At 39.2% G+C, this 25,360-nt stretch overlaps 1 protein-coding gene across 3 annotated transcripts in view; it reads right to left on the reverse strand.

Annotated features, from left to right (window-relative positions):
• ARID1B (AT-rich interaction domain 1B) overlaps positions 1-25,360 on the reverse strand; it is a 326,328-nt gene that overhangs the window by 206,241 nt on the left and 94,727 nt on the right. For all 3 annotated transcript variants that reach the window (XM_053937249.1, XM_053937248.1, XM_053937250.1), the window contains exon 4: positions 19,384-19,494. In XM_053937249.1, the coding sequence (XP_053793224.1) occupies positions 19,384-19,494 (111 nt within the window). The remainder of the gene's footprint in view (positions 1-19,383; positions 19,495-25,360) is intronic.

Below are 25,360 nucleotides of genomic sequence, written 5' to 3' on the forward strand. Positions count from 1 at the left end.
GGGGCTGCAGCACGGCAAGTGCCCTCAGAAAGAGTACAGCTTAGAGCCACAACTACAGCTCTTGCCCAGCGCTGACTTCTCAATACTCATCCTCTGTACTCACGATGGATCCAGTGCCTTCATATATAATTAAAAATAATGAAATACTACTGTCCAAAAAATTCTAAATCTAGGACTAAAAGTAAGCTATATTATTTTCCATGAGAAACCAAGTTCAACTTTCAGAACTTTCCACAGTCTGGAAATTGAAGATCGATGGCATCACTATACTATTTTAGGCCTGCACACAATTTTCTGTATTTTTTTGAATGGTTGACTAATAAACTATCTAAGTTCTCAACACCTCCTACTTAACTTTGAAGTATCTTAGTGTAATTCAAATCACTGTTCATTGTTAACACTCACATTTAGGAATAAAAAAAATAAATAAAACAAAATAAAAAATACTCCCCTCCACCCAACACTTCAGCAAGAATATAAACAAAATATTTCAGTGATGTCTTTCTCCAAACTGACTCCAAACTAGTTTTGCTTTTCCAAAAAGCAGAATTTTTAAATATCAGCTGAGTTATTTTCAATGCGTAAATAGGCAAACACCTGAAAATTTTAACATACTTTATACAAACTTAATTTTGGACTGCAAATAAAATAATCTCAAAATGTCTTCCCTGCTGTAAAGAATTATACATATTCCACTGATCAGCCCTCCCCCAAACTGAAGCCACGCTTCGTAAAATTTACCAAAAGGAAATTTGTGATGAACTAGTGTGTTTACTGATGTTCAACACTGGTTTAAGTAAATTAACCCTAGAGTAATAACTATTAATTATTTTCATAAAATATATTATTATGTTCTGTACTCTGAGCAATCACATTTTAATTTGGGATACAGCTCTTCTTCTGAGGTATAAAAGCAAACCTAACATAAAAAAGGACATATTACAGTTGTCTTTTCATTTGATAAGTGAACGAAATTAAAAAACAATTTCATTATGGCAGTGCTACAGGAAACAAACACACAAAAAAACTACCAGAGCAAAACTGAAGAAGACACTTAACCTAGTTCTGAAAGGACATATCAAACCAAAAATGACAGTATTATATCACTATTATTAGCTTTAGAAACAAAGCTTTTAGGAGTAATTTCAGTTTTTAGTCCATTACCCTAAATGATGGCATATGTAAAAAGAGCACATGCAGAAATGTAGTTTGAGAAAGATTAAGAGATTATTTTAGAAGCAAATCACTCCATAAATAAAGCATAAAGGGAACACAGCATCATTCAGGAATGGACATCTGTCACCCAAGCAGATACCACATCACACATTCACAGCCTAATTCTACAAAGTGGAAAAACAAGACTTGAAAAAACCACAGTCTTACACGCATTACATTTATTTTTAAATTTCTAGTTACCATAAATATCATCAAAAAGTATAAACATTACACAGAGAGGAAATGGCGAGAAATAAAATGAACAAAGAACAGAAGAAAAGAAAAAGTCACATGGAGTAGGAAAAATCCAGCCCTATCCTGAGTAGGTCTAGTGCTGCTTTTCTTCTAGTGGGGGAGGGAATGAAGAGGGAAGAAAAGTCACATTCAATGTCATTTTGACAGCGACCTCTTATTCAAAAACTATTATTTTTCCATCTCGAATAAGAGAGAACCAAGTGCTCTTCATAATCACATAAATGACCTACCACTCTCTAAGTGCTCTCTCTTAGATCAACAAAGAGCTATCGGAAGCAGAAAGTATTGCACACTACTCCCCTGTTGTCTCAACCCAAGTCGTCCACACAGCTCAACCTACTGTAAGAGAAACCTTGAAAGGCCAAAAGCTTTAGGAAATAGACTTATCAGACTACCCCTTCTCCTTGAAGCAATCCTTTTAAAGCTTTGCAGTATTAAAATTATAAAGACACAGAGAAAAATAAAAGTTAGGAGCAGGAGACAAGCACAATGGGAGTTAACTTATATTTTTCTAGGAGGAGCTAATCAATAGCTTTAAAATGGTGTTTTACAAGGGTGGGAGGAAAGATTTCAGTTGTCCTCAGAGGCAGACCATTCCCTAATGCTGCATTTTCAGTCAACTTGTGCAATTAACTAAATTAATATAAAGGTACTTATTGCAAGGCATGCCACACCAGAATGTAAACTGACTGATGCATACTTCTTTGTACTCATACCCCCTTCTTTGGGGGAAACAGAGGTATCTGTCCCCATAACATCAATGGCAAGGCTAAGGATCTTTATTCCAAAAGAAGAACTATTCCAGGGGTTGGAGGTGTTTGTGTTAATTGTGTTATGTTTTCAAGGATGAAGGGATAAATCCCATTCATTTATTCGTCTTCAGTTTTTTCCCTTTAACTGAACCAGGAAAGTAGCCAAAGAAAAAATTGAAAACTGTACCATGTGAAAGAAAAAAGGGGGGAAAATCCCCAAACACCTCTTTCAGACTACAGTATTGCCAAACACACAAACATCTCCCAGAAATGCTCTGCTGCTATTTTGAAATCCAACTGCAAATTACAGAAGTTTAATTAAAAAAGAAGGATCTGGTATACTGAGCGACTTAGCAAGTCAGACCTCAGGTAACTCACAAAGTGGAAGTAAGGGGGTAGTGCACAACCCAGATATCCTACCCTTATTACTGCAACTGTCCCGAAACACTCCACAAACTCCTGTTTCACCTGTGAGGAAAGCTGAAGTCAGGAGTGATGAAAGCTTACCTTCACCAGGAAGGTCAGCCTGAAATCCTGACTGTGCAAGAATTTCCATTCATCCATGCAAACCACTTGAAAACGTGCAGACCAAACTACTTCTAGTAGATGGATTTGCTGGAAATTCAAATCCTCTCAAAGAGAATGGGTGAACTACTTCTGACAAATGGCATTTGTTGAAATGCTCGGTGTTCACAGGCTGCAATAAACTGGGCAATAACTAAGAGCTGGGGAACAAGGACTGTGGCAAGCACTGGGATTGACTCAGAGCTCCTTCAAAAACTAAATCCATATATTCACCTCTACCACTACCATAAAGCATAAAGATTAAGTTTACATTATCAGTAGGAGGAACCAACAGGCCATAATGATTTTTTCTGTTTCTACCAAGACAGAGTATAGTAAGTAACAAAGGAAAAGCAAACACAAGAACACCCTAAGAGAATCAGAATCCTTGGATCTGACCTTCTCTCCATATTCTCCTTCTGTCATCTTTTTTTTTCCCCTGCTTCCTGCACAGCTAGCTGTACTGCTGACTGCAGAACACTTACTGAAGAATGCATAATTACATCCCTTTAACCCCTTGCTGTCTCAGTGTATATACACTGTGCTTGGATCTAGGGTTTTTAACATTCCCCTTCTCCCACCAAAAAGAATGAAAATAATTTGCACAGGCTAGTAATCCCCCAAAAATACAGGAATACCGCCGATATGGTCCTATTGCCAAAGATTCCAACCCATACAAATTAGACTCCCATGTTACTTCACTGCTAGCTGCTCTAGTGTATTCCTCTCTGCTACATTTTATTTCAGACTGCTCAAGTCAGTGAAAAGCAAGAACATCAACAAATGACATTTCAGGCCCGGTAGCTTCTGTTCATGTGCTTTTCTACATGAATCTCGCAGTCTGCAAGTGCAACAAACCCTCTGACTTCCATCATATCAATCCCTACTCTGAAAGAGCTTGAGAACCTACTCTTATGTCAGTGACAGTAATAACTTCCTGTGAATTTTGTTCTTCATTCAATGTCTAAAGAAATAAGCAACTCTTCAAATTAACAAGTACTTTTGAATTTTTATGGACCTGGTATGCAATCTCAGGCTTTAGTGCTCGTGCTTTGCAAAATTCAATAACTAACATATTCTGAAATAACGCTTTCTCATATAAGCAGTAAATATGTTTGTAAGCCCTAGCTGCTGATGTTAACAACGACAAGAATTTTTTTCAAAATAATTTCAGAAGTACCTGCTGTTGTGTTTTAATGCACAGGAGACCTTAACTAATAGGCATACGAGACCATAGTGGCAGTCAGATGAAAATGATGGAAAAACAAAAATCCTGATCTAAAAAAGACTTAAACAGAAAACATTCCATGGGCCATCAGCTAATGAGAATTAGAGGTTTTTCCCCTCCAATTTGTCTCTATTTCCAGCTAGTCAGAGGAATGGCTGAAGACTTAGAGTTCTGAATAAAGATACTACTGACCTATGAACCACAGGTTTCTAAATCAACCTTTCTTCACTTATGTATGGTTTGCAAATATATTGTTTTCAGCAAGGCTTCTACCTGTGCTCAAGGATGTTGTTATAGCTCAGCAGAAGGCTACAAGTGTTATCAAGGAGAGCTGTATTTTCTGGTCACTACCGGCAGAGTGTAGGCTGCTGTGTACAACAGGTTTGCAGACTGTGTCCAAGGGGCTTGAAACAGACACTGAAAGAGAGCAACAGGGTGGCAACGGGGTAGAACAGATGTTAAGAATTACTCAGCCTAATCTAAACTCATTGAAACCAGTGAAGAAACCCACTTCAGAAAAGTCTGAACTGAGTCCTCTAAGATTAAGGAGAAGTGGAAAAATAGAGTGAAATTTGCATTCATTTGGGACTACTGTAGCTGTTGTTCATTGACTGACTTGGAAAAGGTCACCTTTTGGAAGAGATGTTACTGGTGTTCGAGTTTGGATTTTTTCTTCCATGTGGCTGTTTTTTTTAAAACAGGCTCTCTAGTCTTTTCTTCTCATTCCAAATCAAAGACTGATATCACCTACAAGAAGCCAATATACTCTTTGACTACCATGGCAAAAAAGTAATAAAACATACAGAGCTTTCTGATCTTCTGTATGTTCTTTTGTATCATGCATTATTACGGTTAAAACTGAACTGGTTTTAGTTAAATTATTTTATGAAAATTGTCATAGTTTGACAAGGTCAACAGAGCTATGACAATTACATCAACAAAAGGCCTACACAAAAGATTTAAAAGGAATTGAGAAACTGAAAATACCAGGAACTCTGGAAAAACCTGCAGAAGGAATAATTTTAAATTGCCCTGAATTCTGCAAATACAGCACTAAGAAGAACATTGAGTACCTAAATAATTAAAGTTTATCCTCTTTATTGAAACAGTCCATGTTTGAGAATTCATGTGCGTTTTAATGTTTAATTAAGGGATTTAAACGTCATTTTAAGTGAAAACTCAGTGCAACCTTAACTATGAACCCACGAGGTCACCTCCATAATATATTCATGTTGGGAGATCCAGGACCTGGCTTTTACATAAGTCAGTTACTACAAACACACAGTTCAAATATCAGTCACAAGCACGTGAAAAATCAATTTACAAGGAGATGAAAAAATAAATGTTCTAGGAGATAGGATATGCTAATGAAAATTAGTGTAGTGTGTTTGCTTTTTGTCCACATCCAGGTTTTGGTTTCACATCCAGTGACTGCTGAGACATGTTTATTTAGTGATTAAAAAAGAAAAAAGATTAAGCAGCAACTTTGAAAAGCCCTGTGTAGATAAAGATACGCCTGTTTTAGAAGCAATTAGTAATTTCTTATTCATGGAATGTAAACTGTGTTGTCTAATTTTCCCAGAATTTGCAGATTTAAGACGAATGCAACTCAAAAGATGAAATTCATACCCATATAAAGCCTATAGATGAGAATAAGCCTCTAGTCCAGCCATTTAATATATGCAGTTGTACAATACTATATCCGCACTTAGAGGAGATTTACCCATCATTGCCTTTTTTTTTTTTTTTTTAATATTTGAACAGAATTTTAAAAACACATAAAAGAAAAAACTTTTTAAAATGTATGTTATTGCCACATTCATCAACACTACAACACACCAACTCCAGGCTGGCCTGCAACACAGCCCACAGCTGCTGTTGGCCAGAAGTACATACGGGCTTCATGCAGATCTCAGGAGGCCGGGGGCTGGGATGCCTGTCCATCTGCCATCCACCCTTGAACTCCCTGAGGCACCAAATATATGTCCCTTGAGTTTTAGATGCACCAAAGGTGTCTACAGGAATCACATGGATGCTGAAGATGGATGTGGTAGGAAGAGCAGGAGCCCTGCATACACAGCCTCCCCGCTCGGATACCCGAGCACAGTCTGCAGTCAGCTCTGTAGGTGAAATAAATCTCAGCATTTCAGTCCACTGTCCAAAAGCTGCAAGTCCATCCCACAGGAGATACCATCTACATCACCACTGCCACATGGCATCAGTAAAAAAGGACAAAAACTGAGAAATATTTGCCTTCACCTGAGATCTCCTTGGAAATTTTTAGGACAGAAGGATCTGTGATAGATACAGATGGACAAAGCAAAGTGCCAGTAAGCACCCCATAACAACAAATTCAGAGTTTAAAAAAAAAAAAGGGAGGGAGGGGATTGGGAGAAAGTATGAATTCCAGGTTTGCTTGTTACCCTCCAAGTTTGTAACACAGAGACCATTTGTGTCGGCAGGGATGACTGAATCCCTGTATCCACAGCATTTGACTGCACTTGGATATATGCCTCCTACTAGAGACTAAAATGAAAGCTATATTTTAGAGCACTGAAAAAGTGAAACAAAGCCTGCAGCTTTGTGTTTATAGCAATACTTCTACATGTCTAGATGTATTTCACCAGCTCCATATTAACAAGAAAGGTGGTTGATGTAAATACTGTGTCCCCAGGACTGGTCTGGATTGTTTGTTCCCCAGTCCTTCCACCATGAGGTGCATCTCTTTTGAAGGCAGCCAACAAAAATGCTACATGTAAAGAGTATGGGGTGAAAACACTATGGACAGAAGAGAAGATGGGCACACAAATTAAAAGGCAACCCCAAGTTACTTCCTCAACCCAAATGCTCCACAATCATATCAAGGCTCGTGTGTGCTGACTTCAGCATCTGCTTCAATTCAATTACAAGAACAGACCAATCTGCATTGCTTTTTAGAGTGTTTCAAAAAGCAGAAGTATTGAAAAAAATTAATCATAAAAAGAAAGCTTTTTTTCTAGTTTTGAACACATTAAATGGGAGCAACCAAGTCTGTTGGAGGCTTGGCTCCAAGTTTTTGAAGACAAGATCAAGAAGAGAAAGGGTTAAGTCCTGAAAAATAAAAGAGCAGCAGAGCAAATCTGTCTACATGTTTGAAAGGGCCTATAAAATGTTACAAGCAAAACAGGAAAGCTTGTGTTAATAATGCATAAACCAAAGGAGGGGGGAAAAAAGCTACCCATTTAATGGAATAATGCTTTTATCCCCGCAGTTAAAACGAAATAAACCATGACTATTAATCTGGTAGGGCCATGTAAAAGCGCAGTTTTTAAACATTTTCTAAGAGGGGACAGCTCAGTGAACGCTCCGGCGAGCGGGGCCTTCGCAGGGCCGCGCTCGGCGCTGAACACCAGGCTGGGCTCGGCGGAGGCCATTACCCGCCCGTCGCCATGGCGACGCTAACAGAGCGCCCGGCTTCAAAGACAAAGCTGTAATTTCAGACGCGCAGCAGCCAGAGGGAGCGGGGAGAGCTCCCTGCCACCTCACCAGCCATTACACAAATGCCCTGCACGGTGCCGAGGCGGCCTGAACGCCGCCCGGCCCGGCCCGGCCGAAGGACACACGACCCGAGCTTGCTACACCGACACGCCTTCGGGTTTACGGTGTCAGTCCAACCACCGCAACAACAAAAGTCGTTTTCACTCTTTCAACCTATGTGAAAAGAGTGGGGATACTTGTGAGATCATCACTTCTGGGGAGAAAACCCTCAGCGGGAAGGAAAAAGCTCACTTAAGTTTCGCCAGTGTGTGGATAATGGCAATAAAAAGTAATGGCAGTGCAGAAATAACACACATTAACTCAGCTTACACAGTGCTGTCTCATCAATGTGCTCTTATTAAACGTGACAAAAATATCCACTTGGAAATCAATCTGTAAAGCTGGCCTTGTAGCCTAGCAATAGTTCAGCGTGCTGCCGGGGAAGCCACGGATCCATCGGATGCACTTTTTAAAAGCTGCTGTACCGAGTCTCCAGGAGGGAATGCAGCTCTACTCCGAGGTGCCATGTTCCCCACTGCATCACAGCCATTCGCCGAAACCAAGATAAAAGTAACGCTGGGTTACCTTGCAAACCCCTTGGAGACAAAGCAGAAGAGATGGAGAAAAGCCAGATCCTTAAACAACCCAAAATTTGGAAGTACATTTTTTAATGTTAACATATACAGAGATATGTGTGTATAATCAAAATGGTACTACAAGCATAACTTGGTTATTGCCTAGTCTGAAGGAAATCTAACCCTGTTGTGCAGAAATAGGGACACTTTGCTTCCCTCTCAGTACAAAATTACTGTGAGGTTTTGTACCCTTACCGGAAAGGCACCTTCCCACCTGAGAGAGCCCAGAAGTGTCCAGAGACACTTCTAACACTAAACCCCAAACACAGCAGCACAGAGCACCCTGGTTAGCCAGCAAAAACAGCACACAAATCATGGACACAGTTCAGCCTAGGATGACATGTCAGCCCATGACTGGGTGAGCAGCAGCACAAGCCACCACACCTGTCCCTGATCCACATTCTCCCAGCCCAACGCACAGTGGGAGCAGCACTTGCTGTTGGGTTTTGTCACTCTGTAAGGCTTGGAGATAGGTACTGCTCACAAGCTTGAGCTGAATCCTGCACGTGACCCTGGACCAATAACCCCAGACTGAACTTGGAGAAGCATAAACTGCCTGATCTGCACTTGTTTAATCATGAATCTCTGAGTTCTGCGGAATACAAAATTCAGCTTTTGACAAACCTGAGTCCATGTTACTCAAAATAAGCACACAGAAATTGAGAGTATGCAAAAAAATCAAATATACACAGATGGGTATACAGAATGTTTAAGATTGCAGGGAAAAGTAATAATTTTGAAAAGAGAAGGTTTATAAAGGAGGAGATTGGAGGGTTTTTTTTTTGTTTCTATCTTCTTTTAAATGAAAAAACCCTTTTTTAAAAAACCCTTTGCACCACAGCTGATCATATATTTTGTTTCGAAGTTTCATCTTTAATGGATGTGGGTGGTGGAGAAAAAATGTGTCAGACTATATCCTTTAATTACTTCTAAACTCTGGAGTTTCACTGCATGCTGTAAGTGAAGATAGTCTTTAGATGGCCTGGCTAGCTGACTACTGCCCTCTGACCACATCTCCATGGAAATGGAGGTCAAGTGATCAAAATTCACACAGAAGGGAAAGTTTGGTTTTTTTTGTAGCAAAAATAAGGTAAAGAATTTACAGGATACACTTGAGTCTGACCTATATTACTGTGAATATAGCATTGAAAAGCAAGCACTAGAAATCACTAGTTCTAACCAGCAAAAATTAAAGAGCTGAAGCGTAAGCATATGCAGGTATATGCATGGGTGCATTTCTCATCATTCATAGGATTTGATATGTAACCTCTGGTTCTTTGCAGAGGAGAAAGACAACTCTGTAGGTAAGCCAAATGGCCCCTCTCACACCGAGCTGTGGTCTCAGTGCTGGAATGACCCTCTGGCCAGATGCAGCCCAAAGCTGCCAGAGCCAAAAAAATCCCTGTATTTCATCATACCTCAGAAAAGGAACAAAAAATGCTGTTACTGTGATTTCCAGTGGGGTAAAATGTCTAAAAAGCCCTGTGAGAAGAATCAGCAGTCATTTTAAAACATTGATGCGTATAAGCAGTCTTCGTAAATCTTCTTTAAAGGTACAAGCAAAAAAAAGGAAAGTAAAGAAGACTGAGAGAAAACAGATTATGAGAGAATCCAAATGAAGCCATGAGATGTTACTAAAAGAAAAATTAATTTGGCCAGGCCCTCCCAAACAACAGCAATAAAATCCACAGATTTTAAGATTTTACAGCCTTGTTTCAGTAAATTCTGAAGAGCTGTGCTGAAAATTGCACTGATTTTTTTTTCCCACTTTCATGTAGGCATGATAATAATGATACAACAAAGAAGATGGGAAAAAATAGGTTTCTATGAAACATTCATTAAGCCACATTATTAAAATCTTGACATGAACTGTAAGTTAAAATAAAGGAAATAAATAATCTGGAGTTTTTCTTCCATCTCCACTCACCCATGGAGTATCATATGAAAAGCTGCTAAGGCTTTCAGTTTCAAGTCTAAACCTAAAAGATAACAGTTTGCATTAAGTTTTATCCCATGCCATAATGAATTTGTTCACTAGGGTCAATGTCTGTAGTTAATCCATACACCACTTTATCTACCTACTTAATCTTATTTTGATTGTAACAATTGAGTTAAAAAATCTCAGATCACTTCCACTGTCTTTATTTCCATACTTTTCAAAAGCAACAACTGGCTACAGAATAATTTGCAGTTTAAGAAACAAAAACAGTAACATTTTATATCGCTTTCATTACCTTTTGTGCAAAATGCATTGGGAAATTTCATCAGCTAGGATCCTGTAAATATACATGTGAATCTACACCTTATTCTATGGCATGAAACAAGCTTTGTCCCCTACACTAAGTCCACTAGCGTATATTCAGCAAACCTTACTAAAGCTTACTGATACATAATGCATTATTGCATGCAAACATAAATAGAAATGCTCATATATGCTTATCTTTATATTACTTCCCAAAATGATAACTTAAATCAGAAGGTGGAAGACAAATCATTACATGAATCTCCACCTTGAAGGGAAAAAAACAGAACAAAACTACCAAACCCAACACCACACACTGATACAAATTCATACAATTTAGCTATAATGTAAAACAAATTATCCAGGATGGCATATTTTCCTATCCTAATGCAATTATTCAAATGTGCCTCAAAATTCAGGTCCTAAGTCTTATTTAACACAGTAAATCTCACAATAAGGTTAAGATGATTAAAAGGGTCATCTGCAATTGCAGATGCATGGAAGGAAAGAGATCAAAAGCCTAGAAACTGGGAACTGAAAGTAGCCCTTTCCTAGCATTATCGCCTTTTCTATCTTAATTTCAACATTTTATGATGCTTCATCTCAAAAATTACACTGCCAATTCAAACAGGACCATCTTTACAAAGTTTTATGTTTGAAATTGAGTGGGAAATGGCACAGAATAATCTGCATGGTCTTAGCAGCAGGTTAAAATGTAAATGCCTTCCAAAGACAAATGCAGACGCCCCCTCTGCTTGCATGTGTGTGTGTGTCTATGTATATGTATTTTTAAAGGTAAATTGATAATGGAAACTTATCTACATGAAACACACTTCAAAAGCACTGCTCACATACAGCACAATATAGCACAGATTGTATAAAAAGTCACCATATATCACTGTCTTCAAGAGAAGATTCATAGTGAATCTGAGATGCATGGCTCAGCAAAGAAAGGAAGGTTGTGGAGGTTTAAGTAGTACAAGACATTAGATTAAAAGAAAACGTATTTAAGGAATGCTTAAAAACCCGTTTCAAACCTCAAAAAAATCCCAAAAAGCAACCAACAACAAAAGAACACTACTATAATGTGTTAATGGCCCCACACTACAGGACTGAATTTGTCATTACTTGAACACAGTAGTATGAAACAGACAGTATGTTACAAACACTTCCCATTTGCACTGTGATGGCATGTAGAATCCCCAGCAATTATGGACACACCATAAACAATCAGACAAAGCACTGTGAAACCTGGCCTAATCTTAACACTATTGACCGTGACTGCACAAACATCTGCGCACACAGAAACAGCAGCTGCCCAGGACCACTCAGGAGTCAGCGTCACATCAAAGACTGGTAACTTTTTTTCTAAACATGAAAGCTGCAACAATAGCACCAGAAACCAACATGTTCCAAGCAAACAGGAATGGAAGAAGAAAAAGAAAAGGAATCTACTGCTAGACTTCAGATATTGCTGGTCAGAGTGAGTTACTGTGTTTAGCCAAGGTTATGAAGCTGAGGTCATACTTCACAATGGTTGGACAAGCAAAGGAGTTACTGGGGAAAAAAAATTCCATCTTACAGGAAGACTTGTGGTAAAAATAAAGAAAAAACATTTACAGTGTCTCAGGTACTTCCTGAAATGGTATTCAAGTGAGTAATACTCCTTTGTCTTACTTTCTGTGTTGTAATCCCCATGTTCACACAGGCATGAACAAAAGACATGCACCAGTGAATACATTAAGCTTTGGAATTTATAGTATGCTATCAACTCAAAATTTACAAACAACCAAGCAGATAAGGTATCTGTGCTTTTATACACTATACATGTATGTGCACACATTATGTAAAACATTCAAACAGTAAAAATTGATCCCCAAATAAAAAAAAATCCCTAGCACTTTAGAGATAGATTCTCAAATGCAGAACCTAAAGGCACTGACTTGGAAATTGAGGCAGATTAAAAAGAGAGCCAGTGCAGTTACTGCCCCTGCACAGGTATGTCTGAGCCATGCATGCAGAGGCACCAGTGCTACTACAGTTCAAGGCCTTGCACATTAAAGTAACCTTGGGAGCTTTCAGCTCTCATTTCAAGCTGCAAGATTTGGTGGTTCAGGGGCTACCACAAGTGCAGTTCAATCACCCTGGCTAGGATGGCAGCAGCCTCTGTGGATGGATCAACATGAGTCAGGGGGTGGTAAGGAAATAAAAATTAAAATGCTTCAACTACCCAAATTAAATCTAGTTTCTTAATTTCTGAATCAACACCAATACTATTGTGGTATTGGGAAGTAAGTGATGCAACTTCTCACGGCTTCAAGAAACATTGCAGGAAAAAAGCTACTAATACTTTACTATTCCACTTAGAACAACATTGGCCTATTTAACTACAAGTTTTTGCAACCTTAACCACTATGGGGATCTATAATCCCTTAGCAGGTTTCCCACATAAATTTCTTGTAGAGGTCAGACTAAGTATTTCTTTTTGCATTTGTAAATTTTCTTGGATCATAAATTAGCCATTTTGTTATTACAGGGATGTTGTAAACATTGTAAATGTAAAGTATTTTGAATCTGGAAAAGGTGATGAATAGTCAAGTATCTTTTTTACAATACTTAGTGAAATTATTTTTTATACTTCAATAACAGCCTGAAACTGTTTTTTTTTTTAATAAATATGATCAATCTGTCAGGCAAAATCAAGTAATTCTGTAAAGCACTAAAGACAAATTAATAACAACAGGTCCTTCTCTTCACACTATAAATATTAAGAATACCTAATTCAAGCATCTGTAATTTTGGTTTCTATGTTTCAGCTTAATCCTACATGGACAACACACAGGGCTGCTCTGCACTACTTTAATTGCACTTTTTTCCCAAAATGGGACTGAAAGTTAATGTACAAGTTGACTCTAGGACAATGAATCACTTTGAGCACCCTACATGAAGTCCTGGTTTAACTGAAGCCAGATGTAAAATGTGGGCTAGGATGTGGGCACACAAAGTTCCCTCCCCTAATAAAATCACCAATGTCAGTGGTGCTGCAGTGGCTCACACTGGTTTTGACCCATTATTCTGACTGACACAAATGGGAGGCCACAATGGGAAGCTCTGGATACAGCAGCTACAGTGCATGTTTTGCGCCTCAGAAACACACAGAAATACATATATTTGATCTCTCTATACATACGTGTTGAGTGAAGCTGATTCTAGCTACAGGTTTACAAAGAATGTTAAGGGAAAAAAAAAAAAAAAAACGAAAACAAAAAAACAACCTAGCAACTGCACTTGATCCAAAATTAAAATAACTTTGAAAAAAATAGCAACTTCTTCCAACTCTGCACATAATGGCTAAGAAAAACCTTTGAGATAGCTTAGTCACTTCTTTGCAACTTGAAGCTTTTTTCCTTTTATTCCAGGCTTAAACAAAGTTCAGTGGGGCATCAAACTGCCTCAGTTTTAAATTACAGTCTGTACTTTAAAATAGAATGCATGCACCACATGTTCCTGAAGCTAGAGGGTAGGAGTGTTATTCACTGAAAATTGAAGGCTTGTTGAGTCAATAATCTTCTTTCACAGAGTAACAATTTTCAGCTAAAATTTCTTGACCCAAACAAAGGAAAACAAGATCATTCAGTTATTTTACAATGTTGCAGAAAAGAGAAAGGAAAAGTGGGAAAGAGGCACACCAGTTTTATCCTACCTGATGTAAAAACAGTGCAGAATTTAATTCACAAGTATTACATACTCACATTTCTTTCTTTTTCATGGTTTACTGTACTCCCAAACAAATATTTTTGGGCAGAGACATGAACAACTTCAGGACAGATTTGCTATCATGTACTACACACATCTATCAGCTGGCAACAGCATTTGCCTCCCAAGAATTAAAAATAATCAATTTATAGGATTTTTTTTCTCTCCTTTCTCAAATCACAACCAATACTCTCTATTTTTAAAACAGTACTTAAATTTAGATCAAACTTTGTATTTGCTTACCTGCAAAGAATTCAACAAAGATTACAAAAAAAGAGGGTCACTGCACTATCTTCTCCTGTAATAATGGTTTGTCCTTACAAAAAAGGCTACAGTGGTAATTAATATTTACATGATGGTAGTGCCCATAGCCCTGATCATGATTAGGGCTTACTGGACTAAGCTGTATATAAATGTCACCAGAGTCCCTCGTCCTAGTAGTTTAATCTCTGAGAGAAGAAGAGTTACCTCCTGCTCCAAATCACAGTTGCTCAAGTAATGCTGGGAAGTGTTTTCCTGGTTTATTAAGACTTCACCCATTAAAGGCATTTGTTCAGGGTGTGCTGTTGCTTGAGATGACTTTGCAAGCTACTTCATATTCTAGAAGTGGGACAGAGGATCTGGATTCCCAAACCCTCCCATGTATTTTCCTCATAGCCTACACTGACTGAGATCCATCTGAAATGATGCTGTTCCATGAGCCAAGTGTATCTAGTTTCGGATTTCGTTCACTACTAATTCCCAACAGAGGTCCTCTGAAATCTAATTTAGTACCTGCCTTCTGCAACAAAAAAGGTGCATCAACTGGAAGAAAAACTGTCCAGCACTCTAAACATGTTTCAGAGGCTCATTAAAATGAGGTAGAACAGAACTGTGAAGCAGTTAATAAAATCAGGAAGGGACTGCTGATGTGCTCTTTTCCACGGTACCAAGCATAATGAAACAAGACAACTGACATCTTAAAAAAGTTTATCTGTCCAAGCAACAGTATGTATTATTTTGAGCTCTGAAGCTCGCACAACGATAGACGTGTAGAATCACAACCAACTTCGTCAGGTCACAGCGCTGCACAAGATTCAAGTGGCATTTTACCTCCACTTCTGGCTACTATTTTGTTTTGCATAGGAATTGCTCTGCCTCAGTGAAAACACCCAGTGAATAACTGATGTCACAGAATGAATCCATAAACTCTGAATTCTGAACAATCTAGCAGAGTAGTGATTCCCTCAACTCCAGATACAATCTTCCCCTTCCAACACTGCATGACCTCCAGAAAGCATAAGATAAACCTAAGTTAAAACACTAAAGCTACAATTTCCCTACAGTTTACATGGGTGCAGGTGAGGATCACCACAACCCCACCTTGTCCACAGCCTCCATCATGTCACAGGCTCATGCTCGTGCCTCCACACTTGCACTCATGGGCTTGCATTAAGCAGCTTAGGGATGGGAACTGGCAGAAAACTCACCTTACAAAAAGAAGTGAACTGTCTTCTGTCTGTCTGTGGCTCTGTGACTGCTACAGGGCCTGACTGTGAACACTGGAATCTGCTGTGCCACCATGTCTCAGCTGACAGGATGACAACATCTCAAACCCTTCCAGTAAGATCATACAGTCATTTAGGATATGGCTAAAATCAAAGCTGCCGTGGCCCCTACTGTCTGTCCCCTTTCCCATCACAGCTACTGATTTCCATCTCCTCATCCAGGGTGCCACTGATGTCCATGCAGTTACTCAGTGATTCAGTCAAAAACTGAGAGAGATTATTTTTCATCTGGTTCAGTTCCCCAAGTCAAGCCCACTGGCCAGTCCCAGGAGCAACAGTGGAGGAGATGGGATGGCACAGACAATATGTGGTGGGGCACACAGCAGGAATGCAGCTGCCCTGGCTTACAACAGCTCAAGATGCCACAGAGCTTTTTACTGTAGGTTGCAACAAAAAAGCCATAGCAAAAACCTGTCTTTCAAAAGCTTGGCAACCTTGGGCCATTTGACCTCATAGCTCAAAGCAGCACACCTGTCGCTGGGCAAAAAGGGCCTTATTAAAACAAAGTAACAGCAAAAACAGTAGCAGCTATCTGAAATGACTTTAATACTCATGCCAATTTTAAAAAATTATATTAATGAATGTTTTCTGTTCCTCATTCTAGCAACACAATCCAATGTGAACATTTATAAATGCACTTACTGAAGACAAAATAAAGGATTAGTCTTCATACACACACAGCCTACTGCTGACACAAGCTCCTTTACTGCAACAACAAATCTGCAGATACATCTTTTGGAAGCTTTTTCCTGTAAGTCTCCTCCAGCTTTCTCACAATAGAAAAAATGTGTATTTTGCTATTATTATCCCTTAAGTCTTGATAAATATGTTCTGTAGTAGTTGCTCTCCAGACAATTTTATTCAGGCCTCTCCCCCTTTATTCCTCCACTCTAATAGGGAACAGTTTCTGTTTATGACTTCCTTTCCTTCACAGAGTTCCTAACTCCCATGTTTTCTCAAAGACTTGAGATTTCCTTCTAATTGTGACCCCAACAAAAGTGCTTGGAGCACTATTCTGTGCAACTTTTCATTTGGGCTCTCAGTCACTCCACATGGTCAGAGACCCACAGGTCAAACCCTCCAGATATCAGAGCAGTTAGGAAAAGGAAAGCAAGCATTGTATAGAATCTGACAGGCCATTAGAAGTAGCTAATAAAGCCATATTTTGTTTGTAGCCATTTGTTACCAACCCACATTACAAATTTGTCTGCTTTGAACTTTATGGGAACATTCAAGCCAGGACTTTTATATACAATGTGTGAAGGAAACGGAACAACTATTGAGCTGTTTAGCTGTGCTTACTGTGACACAAACCTGTTGAAAAAACTCCCCCAAAGGGTGACACAAGCCAGCATTCAGTGCTGCAGAAAGTGGCCAGCTCCTCTTCGAATCCATCAAAGGGAAATTCTTTTTTTAAAGCCACATCAGAGAAAACCATTCACCATTTAGTATTACATCTCTTTTGTTGTTTTTCAACACTTGTATAAGCTTGCTATATAAGTGCTGTGATTTTACACAATGCCCTTAAGAAATAAAAAGATAACGGGCAAATTGTATAAATACCAGAATACCATGAAACAAGACATAACTAACTTTTATTAAAAGCCTAACACCACTGCTATAATTTCAAGCCTCACAGTACAGAGACAACTTACTGACCACTATCCTGAAGAACCACATTACCCAAAAACAACCTTAAGAAGCCATATCAAGTGTACCAAAATGAAGCTAACTAGGAATACTGAACAAGGAACAGTAATCAAGGGTTTTCATAAGCAGTCTAAAACAGAATACAGAACTCTCCTGCTTCAGGGAAAAACCATCATGTTCAAACCATTACCCCAAATAGACTTATATTAAAGCTTTTAATGTATGGATCATCAAAAAACCCCTTGTTGCTGCATACGAAGAATTGAAGTTGTTTTTAAATTTGGAAAACAAAACAAACAAAAACCCCACAACAACACCAAAATACAGAATTACACTATCCTCCCCCTCCACATGAAAACAGCAGTGTTTTTTGAGTGTATGAAGTGTTCTCAGGTTATGCATCAAAGCTTTTCAGTAATTAGGAGTCTCAGTAACAGCATTCAGGACCAACTTCGAGTTTGCTCTGTGGCCAAAATGGTTAACATTCACTGTTAATGCAACCAGCTTACTCATACCTAGAATAATTATGAGCTACTAAATATACCAAACACTCTGGGACACAGATAATACCCAATACTCTGCTTAAATATCATGATCCTGGAGATAGGACAGAGCATGGATTAAAACTAGGACAATTGCTTAAGAAAAAACACAGGAAAATCAGCGGAACATTAGCTGATAAATAACTTTTACTTCTCTCCACCTTAATAAACACTGTTCATGAAAAACTGGGAGATAAAAAGTCCTTTTTAGTATCCCTGCTTTTTAAACTAGGTAGTTGTTGCCAAAACAGTTTAATGTCCACAGGAGCTACTATTTTTAAGGTAACTGCCAGCATCCATTTTTGAGAACTGTTCAGACCAACCAGTCTGTTTAAAAAAGGGCTCCTGAAAACTATCAAATACTAGGTTCAAAGCAAATGGATATCTTTTCTCATACCAGTTTCCATAGCTTTTCCTGAGACTTGCATGTCTCAAATGTCATGTAAAGCATTTGTAGCACATATACTCTCCTAGGTGCCGAAGATGTAACTTTAAAATGCTATGAAGATGTTTATTGCCCTATTTTTAGGGATTTACAATTGTGCCATGTGCCAGAGGTAATATATACAACATACTACCAGATTTCACAAATAAATGTGATATCTTGATGCAGTAAATTTTTCAGAGATCTCCCTGCCAACTGCAAATGAATACATATCCAGTGAACCATGGGAAATATCTTACATGTTTCTGATACGTTGTTCCAAGCCAGAGGTCACATAGTTTATAAAGTCTTCATCATTTAAGCTGAACATATTCTAGTTGGTTTAAATTCATGCTGGTTTATACCAACAAACAAGAAAATCCCCAAACCACAAGGAGCACACAGAGACAAGGCTAAGTACTTTGTCCATTACAAGACCTTCAAAAATGCAAGCAGCTGCAATGTCTTCACAACATATATTCATTTATGCTGTTTCCCTCACAGCAGAATGCATAGAGCTCAGAAAAGCTGATAAATATTAGTCCAAAATAATCTCCTAATCAACCTAGCCTAAGTATTGCTGTCATTCCTGCTTCTACACTTGTGTAGTAATAGATAGTAGCAGAATTAACATGTCAAACTCATTACTGATTATCAGGGTTTGGAACAGACAGCTCTTGGTAACAGTATTCTAAACCAGAATCTACTGAAAACATTTGAAAAAGGACACAGAAAAAAGCCTCCTCCTCACCAGATTGGTTTGTGCAAGTATGGAATTCCTAAAGTTAAAAAATCAATCAATTTCCTGTATGCAAATACACGTGTGCAGAAGCACAGAACATGCATGTGCACAAATAGTGTTGTTCTGAACCAGAACAAGCCTAAGCCAAGTCCATTCACATAGAAGCTATCTGTTCCCATAGTTTTAAAAACAAATTTTCATCAACTTTATTTAGTATTTCTTTCACTATTTCTCACCTGCTCATCCCAGATGCAACAAACTGGTATGTAAAGTGCTTTCAATTCTAAAATACTGAAACAAACATTAGTTTCTTACTGGTAAGCTCGATGGTCTTTCTTGCTGGATTAGATTCAAGTCTTCATGGTTAGGCTTTCCTGGGGCCATAGGGGGTTGAGATCTGGTTCCATAGCCTTCCTGAGACATGTCCTGCAACAACAGTTGTAAAAGAATTATTAACCTGACTCAGTAATTATAATTAAATCTGCATCATGGAAGGGTGAAAATAAAACAGCTGAGTGCTGGTGGGTTTTTTTGATCTGAAGTTTTTACCAGTTACACCTTCCTGATACAAGTGTCAAGCCCACACAGGTACCGCTATGACATGTGCTGTTTGTTAAGAAAACCAGGGAGCTGAGATGCATGCCAACAATCAGCAGGGAATCATACCACTGGAACATGGGAAAACACACAAAACCAAACCACTTAAACAACCCCCATTTTACTGTAAAAGAGTTAGTAGCAGGCATAAACATTCATCCTACTCTAAGACATATTCTCAAGCGTTTTGATAAAATACTGAGCCAGGTGGAAGACTGGACTTGAAAATAGGATTGCAATCACGCTGTGTAATCAGACTCCTGTAACAACTCTGGATTTACCATCAGTACTACTGGCGCAAATTTCAAACCCTGGCCATCAGGTCATAGCACAGAGCAGAGTCACTGCATCTGCTGAAGGCATATTGTTTGAAGGGTTAGAGGGCACATGTATTTGATCAAACATAGCTCCAGTAACCTGGGGATTTTCCTCCCTACACATGCCCAACCAGTTGTAGTTAATGGCCCAACACAACACCTACCATGCACAGGTGGGGGGAGCAATGAAACAACCTCCTGTCCTGCACCCCATCTCCCACCCCCCAGCACAAGCTCATTTCACACACAGAGATACTTGCCCATTGCAAAGCCTTAAATTCAGGCTTCATTTTAGCTTCTATAGCAGCTTCTACATCAGCTTCTTTAGGGAAAACAACAGAAAGCTCAATACTGACTTCAGCATGTATAACTGGCAGAGAAAGTTGAAGAACCAGTTCCTGCTAAAAAAGATCTCACCTTTTTCTTTGTTTTCAAATTATTTAACTCTCCTGTCCCCTCCCCTAGTTTACTACCAGTTCAGTTTGCTTCAGCCACCCTAAGGCCTTTGATTTTGTGGCATACCTGAAGCAGGCAGGAGCTGCAAGGCACAGAAGGACAGAGCAAGCTACCCTCTGCCTCACCCCACCCTGCTACTGCCTGTGCAGGATTGCTCAGGCAGCCCAGTGCCCACAGCCACAGCTGTGGCTCGTGCACAGACTCCAGAAGGCAGCTGGCTGGCAGAGCAGGAAAGCTTTCTGTCTCTGGTTTTAGCCCAGCTTCTGACAGAGAGAAATTTGTTAACAACTGTACCATTTCCATTCAGCCCCTTCCACCCATTTGGACTCTCAGAGATTATTTTAAGGGACGCAGAAAATTCAATGGGGCTAATTAAACAAACCCCAGCAAACCTGATACGATATAAACCCAGCAATAAATGACCCTATCCCTAAGCCTGTGCCAAGTAAAATCAAGAAACACTTAAAAGGCCAGCACTTCAATGTGGTTACCAGCAGAGGGTAACAATTAGGCTTAAGGGTGACAAAGGCTGATGGCTGAATGATTATTATCCCCTGTGACCCCCCGCACACCCTCCCGCCCAGATTTCCACTTGTCACACAGCTCTCCTGCTGCGCACACCAGCAGGTTCCTGTGGATTAACAGTGAGGTTTAAAATCAACAAATGGCACAAGGCCTCCATTCAGCAGCCTTCACCCCAGTACAAAGGAGTAGAAAGGTGCAGGACAGCTTCACAATAGGCAAACAAATGAGCAAACCTCTGCTTTCCTTTTTATTTAAAAATGCGCACGCACGCACACACGCACACAGACACAGGCACAGACACCACGCTCATGCACACTGGGGCTGTCACTACACAGGCACTCCCAATAAACCAGGCAACCCAAGATTTCAAGTTCCAATTCAGCATTCAACGTTGTTCTTCCTAATTCTTAAAAAATTACACCAAATAAAAACCACTTGTCAAAACAACAACAACAAAAACCACACAGCTATACCAAGAGTGGTGAAAAAGGATAAATGGGATATTCAGTTTAGGAGATGTCATTGTAGAAACACAATTGTTCCTTTTTCCAAACAGACACTACAGGATTTTGCTGGGAAGCAAAACATGTTTTTTTATATTTTGAAAAATCAAGAGTTATTACTTCCTTATGAAGTACCAAGCATGGGTTTTTCCACATGTTTGCAAGATTTTAACCTTGCTTCCTACTGAAATTTCCAGGGAGACCAGAGCAGGAGGGAGAAGAGACAGCATTCTTTCTCATGAGAAATACTGCAAGTTGAATGGAATTTACTTTTACCTGGGTATTTGAAGACTGTGTACGAAATGTCTTTCCACACACTGAGGAGCACATTAAAAACCCCCGACACAACACCCTTTGTCTTTTTAAATACACTGTTTGCACAGAGCTTTCCCTTCTGTCTATAGAAAAATCAAATCCATTTGCGGAGTTGTAGGTGAGGTTTGCAAACACACAGACATTTTTGTTTGTTAATGATGCAGGCACCTGTGCACTCCAAATGGGACTGAGATTACAAACTCTTACATTCTCTGTAAAGCTATGTAGATACTTGGATCACTAGAAACTTGGAAAGCGGCTCTTGAGAAATAAAGGATTGGTTTGCTCTAAGTAAGCTGCAGGCTTGGGAATCTCTCAGATGAAATATGCATGGGACTGTGTGTATAATTTTATCTGTTTATATACATGTATTGTCCAGTAAAAACAGTCCATTTATATCCTAAACATAATGATTAAATAATAGCATATTTCACTAAGAGGTTGGCCTCATAACCAAAGCAGTGTTTAGTATTAATTTCACTGAAAAAACAGGAGTGAAAATCCCTACTGCCTTTCTTCAGTTCTGCATTTGGAAATTTTGTTAGCAATAGAGCATATTACAGAATAGCTACAACAGATTTTGAGAGATAAATAAGAAATAAGGACAGAAGTATTAGAGTAAATTGTCTGTCACAGAGGAAATGCATGGAATTGGCAATTCTCGCAGCTTTGAAAGGTCATTTTTCTTTCTAGCATCTAGGAATGGATTTATCGGGGACTGAAGAGAGGGAACATAAGGGGAAGAGAAACATGTTACCACGTGTTGTGCTACAGTCATGGCTGAGGAATTCCCCATTGATACTGGGGCTCAGTCTTCTCCTGGGATTCCTGACTTTTATTTTGACTTCCAGCATTTCATCCATCATTGACATCAGCTTTCAAAATAAAGCTTATGACTTTTTATGAATCACGGAAAATCCTTCCTCCCATAGATGAGCATGTGTGTAAGACAGAAACCCAGGCTTTTATAAACAGAAGGCTACAAGTTTCTACTCAGAACTTCCCAACTTGGCACAAACCCAATCATATCATAGCTGTTACAGCACAAACTGTCAACAAAGTTGTAAAATAACTAAAGTCAGGGTTTCCCCCATCAGATTTTAGAAAAGCAGAAGGACAAATAATCAGCAAGTCATAAACATATACTCAAAATAGCTGAGGTTTAGACTTTTTTAGACTTTTAAAAACACATTTATGATTAAAGTAGGTAGACAAAAAAAAAAAAAAGGACTAGACAGACCCTAAAGCCTATATATTGGGTAAGCTGCTCAGAAATTAATCCATGAACAATTATTATATTTGGGATGCAATAATAATAACAACAACCAATTGCTCATAATTCACAGAGCCTGGACTAGTTATTCATCTCCTATTTATGTACACTTTCAGCTTTTTCTGCACATTGAGGAATATGGAGCTCAAGATTTGTGTAGTCTAAGGAGTCAGGGAGAAAATGGGATATTTTCATCCCTCTTGTTCTCTGTTACTGTAGTCATCTTATAGACTTTCAAAGTCTCTAATTCTGGTGTGGGATTTCACTACCACAGAAGTTTAAAGTGACAGAGTGAGCCTACATACTGGTCTGCAATAAAGTCAAAGGCTCCTTGTTCCTGCCTCCCGCAATTCTTGCAGCTGGACACACAACCCTTACTTTGTATTACTGGCCTTTATTAGACCACTTTGTTAGATGGTGCAACTTAAAACTTGCCAGGTAAGTAACCTGTTCCCCTTCAGCTTTATCATGGCTTACTGTGTTGAGCTGGCCTTAGGAAGGGTTGGGTCAGCAAGAGAGGAAGGAAAGTTCCTCTGGCAGCAGCCAGCCATGAGCCTGGCTCCACACTTGCAGGAGTCAATTACACTGCAACCACTTTGGAGCAGGCCACTGCCAGACAGCTTTTTCCCTTTTTCATGTGCAATGGTAATTAGTGTCATACTTTCATTCCCTAGCTGGACCTAGCCTAAGACAAGCAAGCCTGTCCACATGGATGTGTTCTCTGCAAATCTGAATGAATATAGTGCCAAAAATGACTGAAACCATGTAGATGCAATGCACATTTGTTTTAAGTTTTGCCGAAGAAGATTAGATCTAATTATTAAATAGTTTAAATTATTTTTAATGGAAAATGAAAGCATAGTGAAAAGATTAATGTTTGAGGGAAAACCACATTTAAAGGAAGGCTGGGTGAGAAATGTCATTCAGGCTTCATTCACTTCTACTGCAGTGAGTTTCAGAGGGATAACATGACCACCCAGGAAGATAAGTACCACGATGGTTAAACAGAGACAAGATAATTTATTTAAAATAATATGCTAGAATTCAATCTGAAAAAACTCATTAAAAACTATTTTAGCCCATGTTCTTGATTCAGTGGGTTAAGCTTAAGAAGACTTCAAGTGTGAGAGGAGCAAATTCTATAGCAATGTGACAACAGCAAAACTGAACACAAATGTTAATTTTGTTTTTTGCCTCAGACCATTTGAGAATGGAAATCAGTACCCAGTAGAGCAGCCAAGAGAAGTGGACAGCCCTACAGTACAAGAGTATTTTACTCATCTCTGAAGGAATGCTACTGAACAGAAAGGAGCCAAGTGATATTTTATGGGCTATGCTAGAAGGACATGCCTTATTACCAGTCAACCAAGCATCTGTTCATTCTGTGTAGGTAAGTACGTATCAACACATCTCCCCTATTTCCACCTTCTGTACTAAGACTACAATAAAGAAAAAATTACTTACCAGAATGGTGACATATCCCTAAACAGCCAACTTCTAGCCAAACCCTAATACCTAACATGTAACCTACCAAGTTATATATTCTCTGGTAACACAAAACTGACAACAAAGGCCAGCCAACCTGTTAGAGGAATATTGTAGGTAAGGCTGCACTCAGAAAACATGTTATACCCAAGGGCACAGGCAACACTGAGCCTCATGCAAGCAGCCCTGTGAGGAATGATCCACTAAGGACAAAAGAGCCGAGATGTTTGCTTGAATCCTGGCCAGAGGGTCTGCAAAAGTCCTCCAGGAAGTAGATGGACTCTTGCACAAGTTCTTGGGTCAAGAAGAAATACATACATATGTATCTTGAATTTTATGAATCAGAAATGGGGAAGGAAAAATGAAACAGAAGCCTGCAAAGCCTTGAAGAAAACTGCTATCTTGTAGCTGGAGAAACCAGCACAAACCAGCAAGCAAGTCTCTTGCTGCACAGGAGGAACAGGTGATTGCAGGAAAAAAAATTGTTTTGTCAGTCCTAGCACCTATTACATCAACAAAAAAGAAGAGTGTGCTAACCACCAGAGGTGGATTACCAATGCAGTCTGGTAATCCTCTTAAACGCGCGAGTTTGTGTTTACGTGATGAACTGAATAAACCCTGTTCACAACCAGAATACGTAAATAATTTCAAGCCAACTCTCTACCACCACCATGGAAAGCTGAATGGAGACAAGGAAAGCAGCAGTTCTGAACAATGGCAATCAGCAGGTTGGCATCTCCTGCAACACACTGACACTATTTTGCTGCCTGCTATGTCAGTGGGACCAGCAAGCAGCAACTGCAGCTCTTTCAGGTCGTTAT

Source organism: Vidua chalybeata, chromosome 3 (assembly GCF_026979565.1).
Source record: "Vidua chalybeata isolate OUT-0048 chromosome 3, bVidCha1 merged haplotype, whole genome shotgun sequence".
Classification (NCBI taxonomy): Eukaryota; Metazoa; Chordata; class Aves; order Passeriformes; family Viduidae; genus Vidua; species Vidua chalybeata.